Genomic DNA, 27,108 nt, shown 5'->3' with positions numbered 1-27,108 from the left:
GCCTTTCTCTGAAGTCAACAGAAACTGACCACAGAAAGCATTTCTCCTCCCTCTTAGGAACTCATCCTCTCAGTTTCGTCACATCCTCTCATCCTTTCTTGAAGTCTTCTTTGTGGGGATATACTTTATCAGCTACCAGGACCTAGTTATATGGCAAGGATCATTTAAATACAACCTAAAACTCTAGATTTTTCTTTTTGCTGGTTCTCTAAATGAGGTTCTTGCTATATTTCAGATGCTTAGAAACTTAGTATATCTCTTTTAAGATTGGACAGATAGTGTTCTCAAATATAAAGATAAAATTAATTTGCTTATTCCAGAACAAAAGGATATTTGGGAATCCAAAAGATCTTAGGTCGACTAAATCTAGAACTTGAGAGGCTGGGTTGTTTTGATCTTTTATCAGCCTGCTTGCCAATGGAAACATTCACCTGGGTGTACTTGGGGAACAAAGCAAAGAATGCTTGAGTTATAAAAAACAAATCTCGATCCCCAATTCTCAGCCCAAAGTGCAAAGAACTCCAGCATGGGAACAATGATTCTGATTAGCAGTAACTCTCTGAAATATCTAAATTGAGAAAATGCTGTTGGAACCTAAGGGTGGAAGTCTGAGAAGAGATGACAGGTAGCAAGGGATTTAAGAAAAGCTCTGGCTGGTCTCCAATTTCTAACAATGCTATGATGTGTTTGTCTAGCTTCTCTCTCCCTGGGCCTCCTGTCATCACACAGCACTGAGGCAAAGGAGAAGTCCAACAGGCAACATGGGCTACAGATGAACAGCAGGGAACTAGAGCATTTGTAGTCAACTACAGAGTTGCAGCCGTGGGCAAACTACGGCCCGCGGGCCAGATCCGGCCCGTTCGGCTGTTCTATCCGGCCCACGGAGCCCAAAGAGCAGAGGGTTCTCTTGCTCTCCCCTCCGCTCCTTTACTTTGAATTTATGTTAGTTCACACAAACACTCCATCCATGCTTTTGTTCCGGCCCTCCGGTCCAGTTTAAGAACCCATTGTGGCCCTCGAGTCAAAAAGTTTGCCCACCCCTGGTTTAGGGGGATAAGCTTGAGGCAAGATAAATTCAGTTCTTCCAGGTGTCAAAGATGAGGTATGAACAAAGGGCAAGTTGGGAGCATATTCAGTGGAAAGAAGCAGTAATTTTGGTCAGAAGACTCATGAGTGATCTTTAGCTCCATCCAGTCACTAGCTGTATAATCTTGGGAAGTCACTTCATCCTAATTTTTACTTTCCTTAGTTGTGAAAATTGAAAAAAGAAAATACTTTTACCTCTTTCAGGGTTATTACAAGGATCAAGTCAGATAAGATTGTGCCATGTAAGCTATAAAACTATCAAAATATTATTTATTCAAGGCAACAAATCTTTATTGGATACTTCTTGTGTTCCTGGTGCAGTGCTTGGTAGACAAAGTAGCACAATGCAGTCTAGCCCTCAATGAGCACTCTAGCAGAGATCAATGTGTGAACACACAAGACATCTTCAAAGTGATATGAAACAGAAATGAAGTTGCAATTAATTTAGTCCAAGGGATAGAGGTCAGAATCTCAGGAAGGTGATAATGGACCTGAACCTTGGGTAAGTGGGTAAAAGCCAGGCAGAGGAAGCTGAGATATGCATTCTAACAGGAGAAAAGTGGATAAGCGAAGCGGTGTGAAAGTACACAGTGTTCAGGGAGCAGTGGGCGGTCTCGTGTGGCTACAGCACAGGCTACACGGGGGAGAATGCCTAGAAATGAAGCTGAACAGATTGGAACCAGTTGTAAAGGGCTCTGCATCATGACAGAATTACATGTCATCAAACAAGAGGCAACTGGTACACACACTGAAAGGATTAGAGGAGAACATCAGTTTTTCCCTCCCCTTCCTTTTTGTCCTCACACTGAAAAAATAAGACACAGTATTTGCCTTCAAGTTATAATCTAGCAGAAAGATAAATGCTATAGGCGCTGTAACAGAAGTACATTAAGGAGTACAGGGAAGGGCACAAAGAGTAGTCAATTCCATATGGGAGAGTCAAGAAAATATTAAGGAGGTGTTAGCTGGTTTTATCCAGGCAGAACAGCGTTGGGAAGGTATTCCACGCAGAGGGAGCAGCATGCGCAAAGATACAGAGTCATAAAATAGCATGGCACATAATTTGGCAAGAGCTTAAGGTATAAGAGAAATATGATGCTAGAAACCTGGAAAAGTAGGAAGAAGCCAGTGCCAGTACTATGAAGGCCTAAGTTCTAAAATTTCACTTCTGCCTCCTTCTAGTGGTGTGACCTTATACAGGCTACTTAACCTCTCTAAATGTCACTGTCTTTATTGATAAAATGGGATTATTAATAGAATCTACAGCACAAGGTCACTGAAGGTTTAAAACTAATATAATATTGAATGTCAATGTAATTGAAAAAAGTATTTTAAAGGTCACTGGAGGATTAAATGAGATAATAATCCATGTAAAGGACTTAGTATAGAATGTTTTATTTACAGTAAGCACTCAATAACCACTACTATTATCATAACCATTATTATAGAAAACTTTATTAGGAAACTAATAGTGGTTAAGGCAAGAGATGAAGAGCCCCGGAATGGAGCAGAGGTTAATAAGGATGGAGAAGAGAAGTCAGTGCAACTCTTTCTGAGTTGGACATGACTGACTGGAGTTGGTGAGAGGGAGAGACTAGATGGAATATATAGCATGCTTCTAGGTTCCCAACTTGGACAGCTAGGTATATGAGTAAAACTATTAGCCATCTGGATATGTGGTATAAAGGACAGATCTGGGGAACAGGCAGGTCCTTGGTTTAGGAAAGAATTCAGGAAAGGGCTCTATCATCACTTCCTAATCCATATCTTGCAGCTTGAACATCACCCTCACCTGCATGCCATTAAACAAGTGGCCCTAAGGAGCCATGTGTGACTTATGTAATCATCTCCCCTAGTTACTGAACTATAGATGGGACCTGACCCATGGAGGAAAAGAAAACCCCTGCCAATCGGCGTCCCTTATGTGTCCTCAGAATCATGTAGCTGCAGGGGTTTGCATCACCCTTGAGGAACACAGTAATGGGAGAAATGCAAAGAAATAAGTGTAGGAGACATACAGAAAAAAATTAAAATGAGAGCTTACAAGGCCTCATAAAAAGAAAAAGGGAGAGGAGCTGTCCGATAATGTTTAGTTTTCATAAAGCCCAGATGCAGTTAGACATCAGATTCTGTGGGATCGCCCTGCATCCTTTTCTACTTGTGCTTCCTTGCATTCCATGCAACCAATCAGAGACTGCCAATCAGAAAACAGAGAATAAAACAAGGAAATGGCCAAGGTTAGGACCCTGGGGAACACCAACACAGAGTCAGACAGAGGAAGAAAAGCCAGCGAAAGAGGCAGGTAAAGGGCATGAATAAGAGGAAAGAGGTAATTCAGTAAAAAGCAGTGTCTTAGAAGCCAATGTGAGAGAAAGTTTTAAGGACTAGCAAGTCAATCAACAGTATGAAAATGCTACAGAGAAATCAAATAAGAGGAAGACAAAACTAGGCTATTGGGTATGGCAATTAAGAGGTCACTGTGAGCCCTAAACGGTTTGGCTCAGTGGATAGAGCATCGGCCTGTGGACTCAAGGGTCCCAGGTTCGATTCCGGTCAAGGGCATGTACCTTGGTTGCGGGCACATCCCCAGTAGGGAGTGTGCAGGAGGCAGCTGATCGACGTTTCTAACTCTCTATCCCTCTCCCTTCCTCTCTCTGTAAAAAATCAATAAAATATATATATTTTTAAAAAGAGGTCACTGTGACCTTTCCCAAAGTAGTAATGATTATAACTCAAAAACAGTTTTCAAACCTTGACTGCCACATTAGTCATACTGTTTATCCTTACGTGCATCCTTAACAGGACTCTACCTTGGTTTCTCTGTTTAAAAATAATTAATAAAATCTGCCCCCAACCCTTGCCATTCGGGGGGGTGTTCTGTATTTTAAACTGCATGGTGGTTTTATATATATATATATATATATATATATATATATATATATATATATATATGAAAAAAGTCTTAAACTGAACATTTAAGATTTGTGCAGAGAGAGAGAACACAAAATCCACTGCCCCATCCTTATATAGTAATTAGATTTAAAAATAAAAATGTAAACAGGGGCTTATAAAATAATTTGAAAAGTGTTCTTTGAATTCAGGAATCCCCACAATATCCTCAACCTCAGCCTTCTGAGGTAATGTCATATATTACTGTCCTCGCCAAAAAACTGATCAGTAAAAGTTTCCATACTGTTATGACTATGTTCATCTTAAAAATAAAAATAAAAAGTCACACGTATCTCCAGCAACTTGAGCCCAGGGCAAGCAATCTGAACTATCTGAGAGAAGGGGCTGACAGATCCAGATTAAAAGCAGCCAGAGTTGCTAGGGCAGCCTCCTACCTTCATCAGGTGCTTGTTGACCCACTTGGTGAATGTTTTCTTCTGAACGCGATCCCGTTCATCTGTAAAGGAAACACAGAGACATTGGCTTAGCACTACCTGAGGGACAAATCCCCACACCCGGATTCCTCCAGGACCATGGAGACAATTTCCACCGACAATGAAACAGTGTCTTTTTGTTGGGAGGGTTTGTTACTCTGGAGATTACACAGAATCATGGGCCTCAAAAAGCATGTCATGGTAAAGTCTCCTTCGCATCATAATTCTCTGGAGAGCAGAGGGATTCCCTGCTTCCTCTACAGAAAGCTCCAAAAAGCCAAAGCTGTGAAAACTGCCAACAGAAAGAGTGGAGTGGCCTTGGCATTTGGGACACTCAAACTGCAGTGGTTAAATCTCACTCTGCATATGCCGTTCTGCCCGATCAGTGCTCTCCTCCCGACTACTGCCTTCATTCGAATTTCCTCTCCAGCCATTGCCAACCAGCCAAACTCCCAAAGCTGCCCAGTTTACCCCACTGCACATCTCCTCCCTCCCTCCTTTCTCCTAAGTCTTACAGAGGCCGCATTTCTTTCTAGGCAAACTCTCCTTTGGTCTCAATTTTGTCCACTACTTTGACAGAAACATAGCTATCAATACTTGACAATGACTGCTCCACAGAGGCCCAATCCTGTGGCAAACTCACTTTCTCCCACAACTGCCAATTCCCCAGAGCCACTTCCAGGACACAGACCCACCCGCCCCACTTCTTTCTATTTTTTTGAAGTCCATGCCATTTCCTATATACCATCTTGTTCAAATCATCCTCACTATCAGTCGACCATTCCCTGCTTCCCACCCCCTCCACATGGCAAATTTGCCTTAACCTTCCCTGACAACTTGGTTCACATTTATTGTCTCCACATGTATTGTCTGGCAGGAACCCCAAATTACTTAAACATATTTCTGACAATGCATCTGAGCCTGCTTGGCTCCCCTACCTTCGTCTCCAATTCATATCCAGCCACCACAATGCCACATCCTGGGCCTCATTCCTTCTCCACACAGCTATTTAGCAGTCATCTTTATCAATCTCTCATACCTCCTAATCATTCTCAACCTCCAATACTCCATTCTTATTGTATTAAGAGCACCAAAGATTATCCAAGTCTATGCTAGACAGCATGGTTAAGCAATTCAAAGCTGCCATCATTAATACCCCAGCAAGTCCCACCTGCCCAACCTTCTACTACTCAGTTCACATGACAATCTCCAAACCTGAATTATCACCACTGCTTAACAATTCCATTTCTCCTCCAAGTCAGAGAACATGTCAGAAGAGGCAGAATTACACAAATCTGGTTCTCTAGTAAGTCACACAAACTTCAGTTAGGTGTTCGCTCCTCTACCCAAGCATTCCCTTCTTCCTGGCTCCCTATTAAAAGCTACACAGGTATCATTCCAAACAATGCCAGGCTCTCTTTCTACTTCAGGTGAATTGCACATCTACTTCCTTCTAAGTTTACAGCCATTCAATAGTCTTACATTCACATCCTTCTTTTCAGCCTTGAATCCCTTCCTGCTTTTCAAGGAACAATTCTCTCTTCCTACTATAGACCACAGACCTTAGGAATTAGAGTGTACTTTAGAAGTTATAGAGTTTAATTCCTTGCTGATACATCAATCCCTTCAACAATAAAGAATCATATGTTCAGGGTTAAAAGGTCTGTCCAAACCATCTACAATATTCCTGACACTTAAAACTTAAGATAATAGACGAAGATCCAAGCTGGCTGTGGAGTAGGTGGAAGTTCCACTCACCTCCTCCCAGTGCCAAGCTGGATTTACAACTAAGTTATAGATCAATCAACCTGAATAATCAACTGAAGACTAGCTGAACAGAAGTTATAAACAAGGATCTACAGAAGAAGCCACATTGAGACTAATAGTGAATGTAAACTGTAACTGAAAAAACAAAAACAAATAAAAATAACAAGATAATAGAGAAGTCACTACCTCATAACAGAACACATACTGATTTAATAGTTCCATAAAGTTTCATAAGCTACTTCTTTATAAATTCTAACTATTGGCTCTCTTTGGAACTGTGAAAATAAAAAGTATAATCTATCTTTCACTTCACAGAGTCCTGCAAGTATTTGAAACCAGAATTTTTTTAAAAATATATTTTTACTGATTTCAGAGAGGAAGGGAGAGGGAAAGATAGAAACAGCAATGATGAGAGGGAATCATTGATCGGCTGCCTCCTGCACGCCCCCTACTGGGGACTGAGCCTGCAACCCAGGCCTTGTGCCCTTGACCAGAATCAAACCCGGGACCCTTCAGTCAGCAGGCCGACGCTCTATCCACTGAGCCAAACCGGCTAGGAAGAAACCAGGACTTTTATTCAATTTAATCACTGTCATTCCAACATATTTCAATCACTTGATCTTTTTAGATGCTGACTCAGTTATCCAACATCATCATCATCATCATCATCATCCTTTCCAAGCCTGTATCATCCACAGACTGAATCAGAATCAGCCTGCAACTAGTCTCATCGAAGTCACTGACACACTGCTCACACTATTTATTTTCTCCTTGTGACATGCTACTTTCTTCCTCTCCACCTCTCCAAATGCAATTTATTCTTTAAAACCCAGCTCATTCACTCACTCATTTATTTTTTTAATGAAAAAAATTTTAAGGACCTAGACTGCTTGGAATAGACTACGTTACACATCTACTTCCTTCTAAGTTTACAGCCATTCAATAGTCTTACATTCACATCCTTCTTTTCAGCCTTGAATCCCTTCCTGCTTTTCAAGGAACAATTCTCTCTTCCTACTATAGACCACAGACCTTAGGAATTAGAGTGTACTTTAGAAGTTATAAAGATCAAGTGATTGAAATATGTTGGAATGACAGTGATTAAATTGAATAAAAGTCCTGGTTTCTTCCTAGCCGGTTTGGCTCAGTGGATAGAGCGTCGGCCTGCTGACTGAAGGGTCACAGTCCCTACCTTTGAAAGAGGTAACAGTCTAGCAGAGAAGAGAAGTAACTTCAGTACATTTGGTAAGTGCTATAACAGAGTAAGCACATAGTGCTCAAGAACACAGCAGCCCATCTGAGAAGGGGAAGGAAGCATGGGAGCAGGTTAGTGAAAGTTTCCAGGTGAGTGACTCACCTGGAAAGAACAGCAAATATTAAGGATGGTTGAAAGACGGGATGTGTATTAGGTAGTGGTAAGACTTAAAACTGGATAGGATGCCATGGACCAAATTTTAAACTAATCAGTATTTTAAAGAAGAGGTGGAATTCATGTGATTTCTTTTTAGTCCACTGCCTTATTTCTTTTAGACCTAAAGATGTGACTAGCACGATCAAGTCTTTATGGTTTTGTGGACGAAAAGGGGCCACATGCTAACCTGACAAGCTCGGGGGAGGCCTGCATGGCAGTCTTGCAAACGCAAAGACCTAAAGTAACCACAAAGGATGGTCTGAAATTAAACTTTAACTAAAAGCAGTTATGGTGGGTAGTCACCTCCTAGGCTGGTATCTTCCCTGACAAGGTCAACCTTTACCTTAACTGAGCCATCTGTCTTTTTGCATCTATGATAACATATCCTTGAAATGTTTGGGTAACTTGTAACTTCCCTTTATCTGGACCCCTTGGGGCACAATCTAATGTGCCTGGGTGCCAGGACAGATACCACAAATTCCTTCATTGTTATTGTTATGTTAATTGTTGACTGTTAACTATCCTGCACCCACCTAAGTATGTGTCTATCATTTTACTTTTTATCCAATCCCAGGGTTCCCCGCCCCGTTTGCTTTCTCCCGCCTCTCTAATCTATCACCAATGGGTTTCATGTAACCCACCTACCACCCTTCCTTTGATTGCAATGTATAAAAATAGGCTAGAAACCACCATTCTCTGGAGCACTATCCCAATCCCTTGAGATACTGCTTCCCGGCAATTGTCGACAGTTCGGCTCAAATAAACTCACAAAAATTCTTTACAGGTTTGAATGTTTTTACGTTAACAGTTTTACTATAAAGAGTTCCTCTGTTCACCTACTAAGCCCTCCCAAGAGGATAGTGGACTAAGGAAATCTGATGGTATCACATCAGTCATGCTTCCAATATCTAAAAAACTGACTTTCAATCCAGGGGAAGAGGTGCGAGTACTTATTCTGAATATAATTCCTAAGGACAACATGATTACAAGCCCTTCCAAAGATCAGTTAGCCTGCTTAAACCTGAGCCATAGTTCCTCAGAAAGGTTTTATAGAACAACTTTGCCCCAAAGCTGAAGGATCCTTTCTTAAGATCATATATTGCAGACCCATTAATTACATGAAAGTTCTTTCCTGATTTAAGCATCATGACAGGAGGATATTGCAGTGCCTGAAGTTTAAAGATCTTAATATTTTAGCAAGGAAATTCATTAGGGAAGCCAAAGAGCAACTTTATCACAGACCTTCAGAATGCTCCAAATAGCTCAGTTCCAAAGGTTGTAATAAGTTTAAGTTTTGGCACCCTCCACATAAATCCCTTAGGCCTAGCTAAGATTTTCTACCTAACACTGGGGGTAGAATTTGCAGAAGGTACCCTATGTGATAGGGAAACAGTCAATCACAGAAAAGGGGATATTCTTGTAGATGTTTCTTATAAACTTAGCCCCACCAAAGGCTATATACTGACAAAGGAGGACCCAACTGCACACTGGGAAATTCTCAGATTGAGCACATTGAGGCATCAGTTAATCACTTGGGGGTTACTTAATTAGAAGGATTTAATACTTGTGTCTAACTTTATTAAGACCACTACCACAGGCCACTAAGTAATGTTCTTTATTTTTATTTCATTGACAGAGATGTCCCTCCCAATAATCTAAGCAAGTCCTTCCACCTAAAATCTGGATCCTCCCCTCTTCCCTTCTCCTCAGGAATCTTAATCCAACCATTATCCCTAGCTTGTATACCTTTTAACTTCTCCTTCTTCTTTCCCCTTGGCTTCCTGGACAATGCTCACTGTCTACTTGCTCACCTTCTCCTCCCCCATGTGACCTGGCTTCCAGCCCCACAAATTCACTGAAACTGATTCCTCACAACCCCCTAATTGCCAACCCAGAAGACACTACTAATCATTCCTTCACCTTCTAAACCCACTCTCCCTTTTGAATCTGACACTCCATTCTACCTTGGTTTTCCTCCTTCCTTTTTGGTTTAGAGAGGAGGATGTTTTAAATCACCTAAAACTAAAGGCAAAATGTTGGGTGTTATATGCATTGTGAGATCAAACAAACAAACCAAAAAACATAGCTTAAAAAAAAAAGTTAAGTATAGCTGTTATCTTACATTATCCCATAATAATTTCACCTACTCCCATGGTTTCAATTATAGCCTATACACTGATAATTTCTAAATCCATATCTTCAGCTAAGGCCTTTATCCTAAGTACCAGTCATATGTCTAATAGCCTCCTAAAAAATTCATGCTCATCTCAAACTCAACTTGTCAAAAACTGCTCCTTTCTTCCTACTTCTAACAAATTTCCCTGCTATAATCAATCTGTTATGAACTGAATATTTGTACCCCCTCCCAAATTCATATGTTGAAATCCCAACCCCCAATGTGACAGATAATATTAAGAGAGGAGGCCAGAGCCCTCTAAATGGGATCAGTGCTCTTACAAAAGATATCCCAGAGAGCTCTCTCGCCCTCTGTCCACCATGTGAAGATTACAAGTGAGAAGACAGCTATCTATGAAGCAGGAAGAGGGTCTTCACTAGACACCGGATCTGCAACTGCCTTGAACTTGGACTTCCATCCTCCAGAACTGTGAGAAATAAATATATGTTGTTTAAGCCATCTAGTCTGTGGTTTTATTACAGCAGCCCAAACTGACTAAGTCATCACCCTTCTCTCAATGATGCCAGCAATCTTTCTAATAAGACTGATCTTGTTACTATCCACCTTAAAATCCTTCAATGACTCCTTAGCCTCCTAATAATATTAATCGTTAACAGCATTTTACACATATTGTTTCTAATGCTCAACAACTCTGTAAGCTAGATATTATTTTACTAGAAAGATAAAATCCAAAGAGTAACTTGCCCAAGGTTACAAGGTAATCAAGTCAAATTTCAACTCAGCTCTACTTGATTCCTAGGCCCGGTACCTCCATTCAGGATAATATTCAAACTTTTTAGCTTGGGATTTAAGACCTATTATAATGTGATGCCTGTCTGCCACTCATCCCTCTCAACCCTTTCGTAAAATCTCTAACTTCCCACTTTGCTGAAGAATCTTACCTGTGTATTTACTGTTCCTCTGCATGGATTCTAGCTCCTCCTTCTCTGACTACTCATTCTTCAGCATTCAACCTAACTATCATCTCTTCCAGGAGCTTTTCCCATCCTTTACATACACTTGTTTAAGTGATGTTCCTCTTGCTCTTACTGCAAGGTATCATAGTTTACTTATCTATATGTCCTATTAGGAGCAAGTAAAGCATAGGCCCAGTGTTGGAATGGAAGCCTGCATTTGAGGCACAAGGTTCTGTGTTTTCATCCAACACAGCCTACAACACCGTCCAGTGCATTATGTATTATTTTAAAAAGCACATGAGCCCTAACCGGTTTGGCTCAGTGGATAAAGTATCGGCCTGCAGACTGAAGGGTCCTGGGTTCAATTCTGATCAAGACCATGTACCTCGGTTCAGGCTACTCCCCATCCCGGGCCCTGGTCAGGGCTTGCGCAGGAAGCAAGCAATTGATGTGTTTCTCTCACATTGATATTTCTCTCTGTCTTTCCCTCTCTCTTCCACTCTCTCTAAAAATCAATGGGGAAATATCCTCAGGTGAGGATTTTTTAAAAAGCACATGAGAAAACAGCCTTTGCTTATTTCCCTGAAAGCCACAGAAAAATCACAAGTGGTTCAAGAACCCCAAGAAGCACCAACCACCTGGAAATCTAAAAATGATATGCCTAAGCTGACGGAGAAGGGAAACAGTCAGAATAGGCCTATTCCTTGACCTCATGAAGTTTACAATCTAGTGGCAGAGACCAAAACATAATAATTAACAGTAATACCAAACAACTAACACACCATGTACAAGCTGCATAAAATCATGCTGATAAATACAGTTGATTAATTCTGACAAAGGGATAGAAGAGTTCATGAAAGGCATGGTGTTTGAATTAAACCTTGGATGACAAGTAGGATTTTGGCAACCCAAAAAGGGATTAGGGAATTCCAAACTGAAGAAAAAGCATGAGCAGCAATTTGAAGACATACAGTACACAGGATGTGTTTCAGGAAATAGTATAACTATGCACAGTGTACACTTAGCAATGTAATGAGAAAAGAAGCTACTGAGGTCATATCAGTTCAGAAAGCTGGAGGGATGTATGCACTTAATTGAATGGCTAAAAGGATACCACTGAAATTTTCTAAACCAAAGGGTTTTATGGAAAAATTAATCTGGCACTGGACTACAGGCCAGAATGCAGCAGAGAGACAAATAAGAGGTAGAAGAACAATTTAGGGGTCTACTGTGGCAATCAAGAAATAAATCTAAGCTGAACTAGGGCAGAAGCAGCAGGAATGTAAAGAGGGCAGGTAGATCTGCATGGTGATGTAGGGGCAGAAATAATAGCCCTTAACTATTGACCTGGGGAGCTTGCCCTGGGCTAAGTGCTTTAATATCATATATCCCTCATAATGAAATCTATAAATTAGGGTCTATTTTAATCTCCTTTTAACAAATGAGAAAAATAATGTATAGAAAGGTTAAGCAACTTTTCCAGTTCATATAACTGTTAAGTGGTAGAGCAGGAGCCTCATGCAGTTAGTTCAGGAAAGGGATAACTAAAATTTCTAGTCAGAGCAACGAGGAGGGAAGAGTGGTGCCTTGCGATAAGGAAAATAGGAGGCACAGATTGGGTAAGGGCAGTCTGGGTAAAGCAGAAGAAATATAATGAGATGTTAGGACCTTCCTGCAGATAGCTGAAACCTTAGTTCAGAAGAGCAGTTGGAATTGGAGTACAGATTGGAAGCTAACAATGAACAGCTGAGGTTGTGGCAAGTAGAACAGATAGCCTATTTCAACAAATGCTCCCTAAATTACCACTTTGCCCACATCACCCCTCTTCTCAAAATCCCCTAGTAGCTCCCATAAGACCAGCAGAGCACGTCCAACTGCTCATCTTCCACAGCCTGTTACAACCATAGGAAATTTGATTCCAGTGTTCATCCCGTTTGCGTTAGGGGGCTGGAGGAGATAAAAATAAGGTATGGACTCTGACTTGAAAAAATCTACAATCTATCTACTCTTACAACTTTATCTTTAGATTATCCCCTGCATGAGTCAACTTCGACCATTCTGATCTCATTTTTTACAAACTTAACTTTCACATTCTTGCCTTTGTTTCTCCCTTTCCCCCTACTGGAATTTAGATCTGTCCTCCTCTTGTCTTATCTAATTTAGAGCCTCCTTACCAGGTCCTCTGAGGTACCACTTCTCCCTTTACACCAGGCATGTCAAACTCGCTGGCGGCATGGGGCCCACAATGAATATTTTTGTGGCCCAGCCAATATAACAGTATGTAAGAAACTTTTTAATAAAAATTTTGTAACTTAATTTTTACAACATACTGTTATACATAATTATTAATAATGAACTACAACGTTCGCTAATGACTGATTACTGTAATCGTGTTGCATTCATTTCCCTTACCCACCTTACACGCAGGTACACCATGTCTCTCCACTAATGCTAGCAGCGAATATTTTAGCAGCCAATTGCCATGTCATTAGTCTTGGACTGACTTGTTTGGTGTGCGCAACAGGAAATATTTTTCTTTCGGAGAATAAGAAAAATAGGTTCATTTGCATTACGCTTATTAATTTGTGCAGTTATTCGGTATCTGGTAAGTTAATGTTCAAAAAAATATATTAAATTTTATTAAAATGTTCTATTATTTTATGTTAATAATTACTCATTTATTTCAGCCCTTGTGTTCAGCATGTCTCTATCGAAATAAACCTACATTTCTATGAAAATTGAAGCTTTTGTTTTTTTGTGGCCCACCTAAGCTTCAATCTTGTTTATTTGGCCCGTGTTAGCCTTTGAGTTTGACATGCTTGTTTTACACCTTTCTATGCCAGCACCTCTGGATGCCTACAGATGCCTGTGTTTACTCAAGTTATTTGGCATACAAGTACATAAAAGCTATCTCTACATGTAAATCCCATTTATCTAGCTGAACTTGTAGCCCTTTGGAGTCAAGAACCATGCTTTAAATTTCATTCAATATCTAATATTTAATACAACAGTAGCCACTCAAAGCAAACTCATTCATTTAACAAATATGCTGAGAGCCCACTATCTGCCAAGGTTATATCCACAGCGACACTTTAAAAGGGTATTTTCAAAGTCAGACTAAGACGTATTCCCAAATAATAATTAAAAGACTGCTTTTCAGCAGGGAGCAGGGATTTCCATTCGGATATCCCTTCTACATTTTACAGCTTTCCTAAAGTTTTGCCACATGTGGACCCAGGAGCTTTGCACCACTTAATGTAAGCCCCAAAAAAATGGGATGAATTGGAGATGAAACAATTAAAATGTCTCACCAATAATGTATAATGGCACCATCATTATAAATGATTCCTGTACTCAGAAGTATATGTCAATTTTAGGAGGTAAGACTGACCTAGATCCTCTGACCGGTTTGGCTCAGTGGATAGAGCGTCTGATTGAAGGGTCCCAGGTTCGATTCCAGTCAAGGGCATGTACCTTGGTTGCGGGCACATCCCCAGTAGGGAGTGTGCAGGAGGCAGCTGATCGATGTTTCTCTCTCATTGATATTTCTAACTCTCTATCCCTCTCCCTTCCTCTCTGTAAAAAACCAGTAAAATATATTTTTTTAAAAAAAGACTGACCTAGAAATACAGTGTCCCAAAAAAATTTATACACACTTTGAATAATCATAAAGGCATTTATTAAGATATATTTTATTTTCAAGATATAATAGAAATAGTTGTTAAAGTGTGTATACATTTTTTGGGACACCCTGTATATTGTGTTTACTCTGTGTCAGGCACTGTATGAGGATTGTCTCTAGTATTTGATTTAATCATCACATTCTATCAAGTACACATTATTTATCTTCTTTTTTTTTAAATATATTTTATTGATTTTACAGAGAGGAAGGGAGAGGGATAGAGAGTTAGAAACATCAATGAGAGAGAAACATCGATCAGCTGCCTCCTGCACAGCCCCTCCCCCCTCCCCCTTCACTGGGGATGTGCCCGCAACCAAGGTACATGCCCTTGACCGGAATCAAACCTGGGACCCCTTCAGTCCGCAGGCCAACGCTCTATCCACTGAGCAACACCGGTTAGGTTATTTATCTTCTTTTTATAGTTCTAATTGATGCTCAGAAAGGCTTCTTAATAATTTGCCAGAAACTGCCTAGTAAGTGGCAGAATTGACCTTCAAATCTCAACCTGTCATGAACTATTAACCACAACACTCTACTGCCACCATGAAATTATTAGAAGGCAACATAATATAGTCCTATATAATGAAGGGAAGAAGAGAGGTACAAGCTATAACCATAACAGGGATTCATGATAGGCATCTATCACCAAGGGTTGGTGCAGACTAAGAATGTCTTGAGACTTGGGAATTTGGGGAAATGATAACCCAAGAAACTTCAATGCAAAATTAAAATTTTACGTTATTTCTTAGTAAAACCTGAACTTTATTAATAATTAGAGGCCCAGTGTGCGGATTCGTGCACCAGTGGGGTCCCTCAGCCTGGCCTGTGCCCTCTCGCAATCCAGGACCCCTCAGGGAATGTTAGACTGCTGGTTTTACCTGAGGCCTGGCCTGCAGGGATCGGGCCGAAACTGGCAGTCTGACACCCCCTGAGGGATGTAGTAGTGTGCAAAGTGACCAGGGAGGAGCCGGAGTCTGGGCCAGGCACCGCACCGTTCCCGCTCATCCCGGCCCCACTGCGCCTGCCGCCGTCACCACCACTTGATAGTGGCACCCGTTGATCAGCTGAGCGGCGCTCCTGCTGTGGGAATACACTGACCACCAGTGTATTCTGACCCTGAATGGCAGTGTGCATCATAGTGACCGGTCAACCGTTGAGCATCTGACCCTGGTGGTCAGTGTGCATCGTAGTGACCGGTCAACCGGTTGTTCAGTTGTTCGGTTGTTCAGTTGTTTGGTCATTTAGGCTTTTATATATAGAGATAATTCTTTGCACCATTGAGAATCAGAGAGTATAGGACCAAAGCTAAATAAGCCAGGAGTAAGCATGGTGGCAAAAGAAAAGAGCCACAGAGATGGAGGCAGAAGCATATAAGGAAAGGGAAGAGGGAGAAAAGCTAACTAGTTTCAAGAGTATGTTTTTATTGGAGTACCACATTCAGGAAAACTGAATACTTCACAGGTACAAAGAGATAGAGAAGTTTAAGAATCCTCAAAAAAATCACATTAAAGATGAAGAAACTGAAGTCAAGAGAGATTTAAGAACTTAGATGAGGGTCACACAGATGCAGAACTAAGTCTACAACTTGTGTTTCCTGGCCTCTGGTTCTTACCTTTTAGGACAATCATCTCCCCTCTTTGAGTCTGAGATTCAAACTATAAAATGAGCAGTTTGGACTAGGTCAGAGGTCGGCAAACTCATTAGTCAACAGAGCCATATATCAACAGTACAACGATTGAAATTTCTTTTGAGAGCCAAATTTTTTAAACTTAAACTTCTTCTAATGCCACTTCTTCAAAATAGACTCGCCCAGGCCATGGTATTTTGTGGAAGAGCCACACTCAAGGGGGCAAAGAGCCACATGTGGCTCGCGAGCCACGGTTTGCCGACCATTGGACTAGGTCAGTGGTTCCCAAATACCAGTCTGTGAACCAGTCATATCAAAATCACCTGGGGAGCTTGCCGCGGGCTAAGTGCTTTACTATCATATATCCTTCATAATGAAATCTATAAATTAGGGTCTATTTTAATCTCCTTTTAACACATGAGGAAAACAATGCATAGAAAGGTTAAGCAATTTTTCCAGTTCATATAGCTGTTAACTGGTAGAGCAGGAGCCTCATGCAGATAATTGAAGCAACCAGGGGATTAAGAGGTAGGGTGAGCTGCAGGTATTTTTTTGCCCTGAACCTTTCCATAAAGATTCTAGATTTCCTTTCACTTGGTTACAGAAAAGGGACCCTTTTATCTCTAAGCACTTTCAGATGCAGAAGACTCTCCCTAGATCGCAGGGAGGACATCTCAATACTACTGGGAAGACAAAAAGCTAGACTACCTGGCAGTAACTGAATATTCCCTCCTTGTGCCCCAAACATTAGTATAGCACCAGCTTTGTTTCTCAAGAAGCACTTAAATATCTGGCAGTACTGGCCTAATAGTCAGGAGACAGGATCAGAACCTAGCTCAGCTACTCTCCTTCTGAGATTTCTTCTGAGGTCCCAGCGATTTCAATTTTAGTGAAAATCTGCCTACTTTGATCACAATTTTGTTCTGCTTTAAAGACTCAGAATATAAAAGATATTATATTATCAATCCAGTAGTTCTCAAACTTAGATTTCACAAACAAGTAAACGTTTCCAGATGAATTAGAAAACCTAACAAAAAGTTGTCAACTCTTTTTTTTTTTTGCTAAATGAGGACATCTAAAAATAAACTACCACCTAACAACAATTCTTTCGTAAAGGGCATTTTAGTATCAAAAATGTAGGAAGGAAACTATTTCAGAATAAAGAACAATTCTTTAAATAAGTTTAGCTTTATGAAAGGCACACTACATTTTGCTTGTCTTTTTATTTTACCCAGAACTGATGATTTGATGTTTAGTTCAAATACCAGTCTGTATATCCTACAGTTAGAAGCCAAGAAAACTTATAGCCAAAAAGGTTAGGCCACTTAATCAAGGTCACAGAACATATTTAAATTAACTCTTCTCCTTTATTAACTCTTCTCCTTTAAATTAACTCTTCTCCTTTATCATGGGATATCTAAGCCACAGCAAAAAAGACTCTTCTAGCCTCCCATCCTTCTTTAGGTCTCATCCGAGACCACCTTCAAGCCTTTGTCCCTCCTCAAAGCTGGCAGAGACAGTAAGTATAAGAGAATTAGCAATCGGCTCCAAAGAGGAAACCTAGGCCATGACTCCTCCCTTTCCGTACCCCCTCAAGTGTGCTCAGAGGTGGACTCCGAAACCAACCAACTTCTGCTAAAAATACACCCTGGACTTTCAGAACTATACAACTTAACCTTAAAAGTGGTTTCCTGACTCAGGCAAAAGTATTAGCATAAATTCAGGCTTTATAAAACAGTCCCACACCCAAAGCTTAGGCTCTTAACTGCCAGTCACTACAAGCTTAAGAAGTTCCCCAGGAAGTAGGGCACCCCAGTCTATTTCACTGCACATTTTAACAAGCCCAAAGATTGTAATACCTACAAGGCTTCAAAGCCCATGCAATACTATGAGTCAATGAGAGCAAGGGCTATTTGAGATTCTCAGGCCAAGGCAAAGAAAAAAACTTCACATACTAACCCATACAGCACATGCGACAAACCAGGTGGGCGTTGAACTCGTGCTCATCTTGGTAACTGGGCCACATGGCACCCCTGTGTCTGCTGACCCCACCTAAAAGGAGGGTGTCCCAAAGAACCTCCAGCTAGTGGCCTGTGCACCTAAAAAAGGCTTCGAGGTGAACAGATAGCCAAAGGGCTGTTCGATGAACAGAGAAAGACAGACAGCAGAAGTACAGAGAAATGGCTCCACCCACCACTTCCTACTGATCTCCTCCCCGCCTTGAGGTCAGAGAGGAAGCTCCTCCCTAGGGCACTTCCAAAAACTGGGTCCAGGTCTTCAGGCAAATAGCATCCTATTCAAAACAGCAGAGGTGGGCGCTTCATATGTAAAAGTACAGCCAAGTTACTAAGTGAGTAAGCAGGCAGAAGGTGGTCTTTGAGTTACTCTCTGTTTGCAGAGCAGAAGCTGGTGACCTGGTGCAACATTGACAATCACAGGAGAGCTGGTGAGGTAAAATGGCTTGCTGCCAAGTCAGAAACAGTGCATCTATTGCCCAACAACCGTTCCTCGGGCTTGCCTCTTCTCAGGCAGAAGTACATACAAAGTGTTAACCAAATGAGAAGGTCCCACAGAGGGAGAGAGCCCATACATTGTCTGTTGCTAACAGCTTCCTACATTCCAAAGGGAGCTTCATTTCCCCACATTGACAGCTGCCCGAAGGGAAGAGTCACCATCTCTCCCTGATGATGATTCCACCTACTTCACAGAGTAGCCCAGCCCCAGCCAGCCTCTCAGGTAGATTAGCACAGCAGATTTTATCAACTTCAAAAATACTGTTTTCCTGGTTGCTCCCTTCTTTCCCCTCATCCAACCAGGAATGTTATCCCAAAGTCCCCTCCTCTTCCCAGACCTTCCCACTTTGCCTTCACAATCAGTGCACTTAACTCAGCTGTGCCAGAAATCCTTTTATCCATCAGTGGAGGCTGCATGCTTGTTTGTCCAACTTGTTTTCTGAGTCTTGGCTAATTGTACCAGACACTGGAATGCTGAAGAAACACAATGAGGCCTTTTTTATTCAGATGGCCCAGCCCATCTATCGCTTCTTCACAATTTTGACCCAACCAGGGGACAGAAAAGCCAAGCTTCCGTCCATGTCAGGACAGACACCCCAATCCAGGCCCCACGCCACTCAGAAAGGCCTCACTGCAGATAAGGGCCTAATCACTGGCCCTCTGCTCCAGCTCCCTAAATAGAATGACTCCTTCAGGCTAATGCTTCTTCCAATCCTGTTCCTGAAGGCAGGGAGGGAGGGGCAGCACCAGGAAAGCAAGTTTCCAGAGATTAGCCTGGAAGACTACAAGTGAAAAAAAGTAAGTTCAACAAGCCCTGTGACCAGCCTCAGTTCCCTGACAGCTTCCTTCACTCCCTGCTGGGCATCCCTCCCCCTACAAACCGCTAATAATCCTGTTACTACTTACTAATAACGGGACTCAGGGCTGACTTTATCTCTCCTTGACTAAGCTCCCAGTCACCCTGATAACCTGTGACAACTCTACTCAGTTTGTTCCTCTTAGTAGACTCTTCTTAGTCAGCCCTGGAGAGGAAGGGTCCTCCTAGAATTTACCTTGTCCTAGGAAAAGAAATGCATAAGAAATAGGGAAGAGAGAATAGGAAGGAACAGACATTTCCTGATTCATATTTAATAACCTTTCCTTTTACCAGATTTAAATTCCTCTCGTGCAGGGACGGTCTTTTGTCTTTGTATCCCAATCTCTAACACACTTAGAAGGCACTCAATAACCTAAGAAAAAATTAATTGAGCATCTATTGTAACTGTGAGTTCACAGGTAATGTGCTAAAAACTTCAAATATCATTTTATTTAATCCCAACAATTCTCTAAGAAAGATATTACCATTTCTGTTTTAGAGATGAAAGTACTAAGACTTAAAAAGGCTAAATAACTTAACCAAGGTTTCATATCCTCTATCCAACTCCAAAGCTATGCCTCCTGTTATACCCTGCTGTTTCTGAGAGGGACCTAAACCAAAATAACTAAACAGGCTATATATGTAAGAAGGTGGAATATTCTTGGGAAGATTAAGAAATAAAAACACTTGCCAAAACCGGTTTGGCTCAGTGGATAGAGTGTCGGCCTGCGGACTGAAGGGTCCCGGGTTCGATTCCGGTCAAGGGCATGTACCTTGGTTGCGGGCACATCCCCAGTGAGAGGTGTGCAGGAGGCAGCTGATCGATGTTTCTCTCTTATCGATGTTTCTAGCTCTTTAACCCTCTCCCTTCCTCTCTGTAAAATATCAATAAAATATATATTTTTTTAAAAAGACTTCTTTAAAAAAAAAAGAAAGAAAGAAAGAAAGAAAAACACTTGACTATGGTCACCTGGTGATTTAGAGCATGTCCCAAATGAACATGTGGGGCAACTTCTAGAAATAGTAATTTCACAGCCTCCAAAAATCAAATAATCATTACTGGGTAAGGTCTAAGGAAGGTGAACCAAAGTCTGCCTTCTCCTCACTTCCCTGGCATCCAAGCAGAACTATTTCCCCTGAAGGCACTGTAGACTGAATAAAGTAGGGGGCAGTGTTGGGGACAAGGTCAGTCTAGCTGCCAGGAGACCAGGCCTTCCTTCCCTTCAGGTTCCCAGGAGGTCCCGAGTCTCAAAGGGGAAGCTGCTGCTGAAAACAGAGAGAGGACTTTAGGAGAGTCAGCTCTTAATTACCCAGAGGAGACCAACTGTATTAGTATAGTGATTAACCGAGCCATTCCCCTTTGTTTTTGCCCAACTTTTAGTCATTTCATCATTCACTAGATGTCCAGGGATGTTAGAGGCAGGAAAAAGTGAGTCTGGCTGCCAACTGTAAATCTTTAAAATGTTGAGTGGAAGGAAGAGGTCTAAGCCAATATTTCCACATGTGACCAAAAGTTATCTGAAAATTTATAGCTACTGACTTTCTTATAATCACACAGAAAATTAGAGTAATATATTTATTTCCTAAAATGCCAAAATCACCCACTACTTAAGAATATTAAAGCTGATGCAGGAGCCCCTCCTTCTAATATGTAACACAATGATTCATATAGTACATCACTAACTTTTTTATATAATCCCACACTGGCTTCTATTTCATTTCTTAGTTCCCAATGGTAAAGACAAGCACTTATTTTGTCCCAGCAGCCCACAAGTACTATCTTCAGTGATATCTTTTGTTTTTAAAAGAATTTTATATATTTTTATTGATTTCAGAGAGGACGGGAGAGAGAGAGGGAGACAAAAACATCAATGATGAGAGAGAATCATTGATCGGCTGCCTCCTACTGGGAATCAAGCCCGAAACCCGGGCATGTGCCCTTGGCCAGAATCAAACCCAGGACCCTTCAGTCAGCAGACCGACACTCTAGCCACTGAGCCAAACCAGTTAGGGCTTCAGTGATACCTTTAGTAAAAATAAATTATAATAATGATAGCAAACAATTATACAGTCCTTACCATGTGCTGAATGGATTCTAACTCAAAACAATCATGCAGTATTATTAACCTCATTTTACAGATAAAACAGAGGACCCAACAGATTAATGTTACTCTGCCCATAAGGGCAAGAACTGGGTTGAACACACAGGCAGTCTGACCCCAGACTCTCAACCTGCTCTCAGCCACAATTCCATACCACACCCAAGCATAAGCCAGATGATCACACTGCCAGAATCACAGGAAATCAGAGACCTTTTCTCTTCTCATACAGATTGGAAATTTGAAGTCCCAAGAAACTAAGTGACCTGTCTAGCATCACACAGTAGTAAGCAGAAGAGCCAGGACTTAGAACCCAGATCTTCTGGCTCCAAGTGTAGTGGTCTTTCTACCACATGGCACAAATCTAGAAAAGAAAAGAAAAGAAAAAAAAGGCTAGGGAAAGAAAAAGATGAAATCTATCTTCATTAAAACATCAAATGCTTTAGTTATTTGAGCAAATATATATTCAATATATGTCACCTATTTATTGAGTGGCTATTACAAGCTTAACAAATTTTTAGCTAATACAAATGGAAGATGCTCAGCTAATGTTATAAATGGAGAAATAAAAGTTAAAAGCAATCTCAAAAAGCTGCACCAAATCTCACAGGACAAAATTTAACTACGATACCTAAAGTCTCATGCAGAAGTTTAAGAAAACCAAACGCACAGCAGTCTCTGGAGGAGTGACAATTCATGTACAGGGTTTAGCCATTTTATAAATGATCTTAAGTTTAACGACTCAACAGTGTGATGGAGCTGCTTTAAAAAAAAGTGAGAGTCCAGATCCACGGATTATAACTAGTCCTCCTAGTGGGATATTAAAAATGGAAAAAACCGTAAGAGATTCAATTGTTTGCCCTGGCCAGTGTGCTCATTGGTTGGAGCATCAGCCCTTACACCAAAGGGTCCCAGTCAAGGGTAGTGGGTTCAATGCCCAGCCCTGGTCAGGGCACATGCGGGAGGCAACCAATCGATGTCTCTCTCTCTCTCTGTCTCTCTCTCTCTCTCTCTCTCTCTCTCTCCCTCCTTCCCTCCCTCCCTCCCCCTCCACCCTTTCACTCTCTCTTAAAAAAAAAAAAAAATTCAATGAGAAAAATATTCTCAGGTGAGAATTAACAACAAGAGAGAGAGATTTGATTTGATTGTCCAAACCTTTTGTTTTACAGATAAAGAAAACAAGACCCGCCCTGACCAGTTTGACTCAGTGAATAGAGCATCAGCCTTCGGACTGAGGGGTCCCAGGTTCGATTCCGGTCAAGGGCATGTACCTTGGTTGCAGGCACATCCACAGTAGGGGTTGTGCAGGAGGCGGCTGATCGATGTTTCTCTTTCATCGATGTTTCTAACTCTCTATCCCTCTCCCTTCCTCTTTGTAAAAATCAATAAAATATACTTAAAAAAAAAAAAAAAAGAAAACAAGACCCAAGAGAGGAAAAAATTGGTCTTTTTGCAAACAGACAAAATCGCAAATGTTCAAGTAACTATAAAGTTCCTTTCCTGTTTATACTATCACAATGTGAGATATTAATAAACTAAAACACAGGGCAACTCTATATCCTTCAATTAACTTATAATGAGTACCACCTTAGGCCATACTCTAGCTAAGCCATGCCCTATAAATACAAAAATGAATAGGACATGGTTAAACTGCTACAGTTTATATCTAATGCTACCTTAATTCCTTTATTTATTAGTTCAGGTAACATTTACTGACATCTATTTTGTCTCAAACACTTGAGAAACTGAGGTGAGTAAGAGTCCCTGTTCTTGAAGATCGTCCAGACTTATATAATCTAATTAATGGGGAGAGAGAGACAAGCTAAGCAAGATGACAATACAGGTTTGAAGAAGTACTAACAGAGTGCAACTGAAGCACAGAAGATGAAATCTTATTTCAGTCAAGGAAGTCTTTCCAGAGGTGGCAACTACTTCCCTTGAAGGACAAGCATCAAGGAGTCCAGTTGAAAAGAGGATACAGGCATTTCAGGTAGAGATCTACAAGCTTTTAAATGATGGTTGACTACTAACTAGCTGCTTGTAAGGCCAAGACAGGAAATGAAACTAGAGAAAAAGGCCGGGGGCAGATCATGAAAAGCCTTTTAGGTCATGCTGTAGATTTTGAACTTACTTTTAAAAGCAGAGAAGTACTGATGAATTTTTAAGCAGGAGAGTGACAGACAGCTCTGTATACTAGAAAGATCACTCCAGCTACAGATAGAAGACAGATTAGGGGTGGTTGTGGGACGAGAAAAAATAGGGGAAAGATATTATTTAAACAGTTCTAGAGAGAAAAAAATAAAAAATTGAAGACACAAACTAAAACAGGAGGAAGACTGGGGAATGAGGTAATGTATGTGAAACCGTATATAGTAATGAAAAGGTAAATCCCTAGGCTGAAGAAGACAGCCTTCAAATATAAGCAAGCCTGACACTTAGAAGAGAGAGTAGACTTGATCTTCTCTAGACTAAATTTGCACTAATGGACATAAATTACAAAGAGGCAAGTTTCAGCTTAAAAAAGAACTCCCCAGTTACCAACACAATGAATAGATCATAGGATGTATGTCCAACAGAGACCTTCAAGCAAAGGAAGAATGACTTTTTTTTTAAAGTAAGTTTTTTAATCCTCACCTGAGGATATGTTTTTAATGATTGCGGGGGGGCATGGGGGGGAGATACATCGATGTGAGAGAGAAACATTAATTTTTTGCCTCCCATATGTGCCCCAACAAAGCAAGGACCAACAGGAAACATGTGTTTATGTGCCCTGACCAGGAATCAAACCCGCCACCTTCTGGTGTATGGGACTATGCTCCAACCAACTGAGCCACACAGGCCTGGGAAAGAATGATTTCTGACAAGGGTAGAATTAAGTAAGAAATTGGACTAGTTAATAGGTAAGGTACCTTCCAACTCTAAGAGCAAAATAGCAGATGTTACCAACTTTAAGAGTGGAAGAAACAAGAAGTCTATACAAATGGTGAGGACTTACTAGAACACAGTATCTCAGAATTGCAGTGCTAAAAGGAACCTCAGAAACTATCCAGATAGCGGTTTTCAACTCTGACAAGAGGACATTTAGTCAAACAAATCTTATATGGAACTCAACATATAGAACACGTAACTGCAGTATTTAATAGCATAAATCAATTTTAGAGGTTCACATTTATGTTACTTACTAGAGGTCCAGTGCATGAAATTCGTGCACGGGAGGGGAGGGGGTGTCCCTCAGCCCCGCCTGAACCCTCTCCAATCTGGGACCCCTCGAGGGATATCCAACTGCCCATTTAGGCCCGATTCCATTGGCCTAAACAGGCAGTTGGACATCCCTCTCACAATCCAGGACTGCTGGCTCCCAACTGCTCACCTGCTTGCCTTCCTGATTGCCCCTAACCACTTCTGCCTGCCAGCCTGATCACCCCTTAACCACTCCCCTGCCAGCCTGATTGATGCCTAACTGCTCCCCTGCCAGCCTGTTTGCCCCTAACTGCCCTCCCCTGCAGGCCTGGTCACCCCTAACTGCCCTCCCCTGCAGGCCTGGTCACCCCTAACTGCCCTCCCCTGCAGGCCTGGGTCCCCCCCAACTGCCCTTCCCTGCAAACCCAGTCACCCCCAACTTCCCTCCTCTGCCGGCCGGGTCACCCCCAACTGCCCTCCCTTGCAGGCCTGGTCCCTCCCAACTGCCCTCCCCTGCTGGCCTGATCGCCCACAACTGCCCTCCCTTGCAGGCCTGGTTCCTCCCAACTGTCTTCCCCTGCTGGCCATCTTGTGGTGGCCATCTTGTGTCCACATAGGGGCAGGATCTTTGACCACATGGGGGCAGCCATCTTGTGTATTGGAGTGATGGTCAATCTGCATATTACTCTTTTATTAGATAGGATAGTGGCCTGGTGCACGAGTGGGGGCCAGCTGGTTTGCCCTGAAGGGTGTCCCGGATCAGGGTGGGGGTTCCCTTGGGGCATGGGGCGGCCTGGGCAAGGGGCCGGTGGTGGTTTGCAGGCCAGCCACACCCCCCGGAGACCCAAGCAGAGGCCCTGGGATCTGGGATTTATTTATCTTCTACAATTGAAACTTTGTAGCCTGGAGTGGAGCCAAGCCTTCTGCTCGCTCCGTGGCGGCAACCATTTCTGTTGGGATTTATGTATCTTCTATAATTGAAACTTTGTAGCCTTAAGCGGAGGCCAAAGCAGGCCAGGGCTGCAGAAGCTTGGCTTCCTCCATCGCCGCGGGCAACCCTAGCCTCCTGCTCTCTCCAGCTCCGTGGCTGCCACCATTTCTTTTGGGCTTTATTTATCTTCTATAATTGAAACTTTGTAGCATTGAGTGGAGGCCTGGGCTGGCAAGGGCAGGTGGAAAGCTTGGCTTCCTCCATTGCCAGGGAAACCCAAGCCTCCCTCCTGCTCTCTGTGGCTGCAGCCATCTTGGTTGGGTTTATTTGCATATTCCCTCCTGATTGGCTGGTGGGCGTGGCTGGTGGGTATAGTGGAGGTACGGTCAATTTGCATATTACTCTTTTATTAGATAGTATGTTAAAGCCAAATAACATCAGGTAATTTTGATTGAAATTAGAGATTAATTAATTACAGTTATATCAACCTTAGCATCCAATTTATTTCTATGTTGTATTTTATTGCAGGGAACTATTTTTTTAAACTGATCAATATAAATAGAAACAAAGTCACAGTTTTAGTTTGCCTTGTAATCTTAGAATATTATTCAAATATATTTTACACCAGCCTAAAAGCATAGCAGAAATATCTGTTTCCAAGTTAACTACCTTCAATATCTAAAAGCTATATACATTCTGCCCTAGCTGGCTTGGCTCAGTGGATAGAGCGTCAGCCTGCAGACTGAAGGGTCCCAGGTTAGATTCTGGCCAAGGGCACATGCCTGGGTTGCGGGCTTGATCCCCAGTGGGGGGCGTGCAGGAGGCAGGCAATCAATGATTCTCTCTCATCATTGATGTTTCTATCTCTCTCTCCTTCTCCCTTTCTCTCTGAAATCAATAAAGAAATATATATATTAAAAAAATAATAATAAAATTAAAATAAAAGCTATGTACATTCTTATAGAACTAGAGGCCCGATGCACGAAAATCGTGCAAGAGTAGGCCTTCCTTCACCTGGCTGCCAGCACCAGCTTCCCTCTGGCACCCAGGACCCAGGCTTCCCTGCAGCCGCCAGCAGGCACCGGGGACCTGGGCTTCCCTTGCAGCCCCAGCTTCATCCAGAAGGTCATCCGGAAGGACGTCTGGTTTAATTAGCATTTTACACTTTCATTATTATAGATATGTAAGTGTGAAAAGTGGGACAATAAACATAAAAATTTTAGCGCACACTAAGCCAATATTATAATGTTATCACTTAGATGTGTGTTGCCCACTCACTATTATAGAAGGAGCACTTTGAGCCCATACAACTGAGCCTTACCCAGAATTTAGTAGGCACAGGTCCTATGTTCAGCAGTATGTTCTGTAATAGTATACACACTTCCAATTTTAAAAAAAATCAGAAGAGACAATCTTCACCTTTTTAATCAAGTATACATTTGATAAGTAGTATAAATATATACACAGAAATGGAGAAACT

At 41.7% G+C, this 27,108-nt stretch overlaps 1 protein-coding gene across 5 annotated transcripts in view; it reads right to left on the bottom strand.

Annotated features, from left to right (window-relative positions):
• Positions 1-27,108, bottom strand: part of MACF1 (microtubule actin crosslinking factor 1) — a 360,803-nt gene that overhangs the window by 219,636 nt on the left and 114,059 nt on the right. For all 5 annotated transcript variants that reach the window (XM_080657531.1, XM_080657534.1, XM_080657532.1 and 2 more), the window contains one exon: positions 4,431-4,492. In XM_080657531.1, coding sequence (XP_080513657.1) covers positions 4,431-4,492 — 62 coding nt within the window. The remainder of the gene's footprint in view (positions 1-4,430; positions 4,493-27,108) is intronic.

The sequence above is a fragment of the Plecotus auritus genome (genome assembly GCF_963455305.1).
Source record: "Plecotus auritus genome assembly, chromosome: 2".
In the NCBI taxonomy this organism is placed as follows: Eukaryota; Metazoa; Chordata; class Mammalia; order Chiroptera; family Vespertilionidae; genus Plecotus; species Plecotus auritus.
The sequence above is the reverse complement of the archived record's forward strand: the minus strand, read 5'-3'. Positions and strand labels throughout refer to the sequence as shown.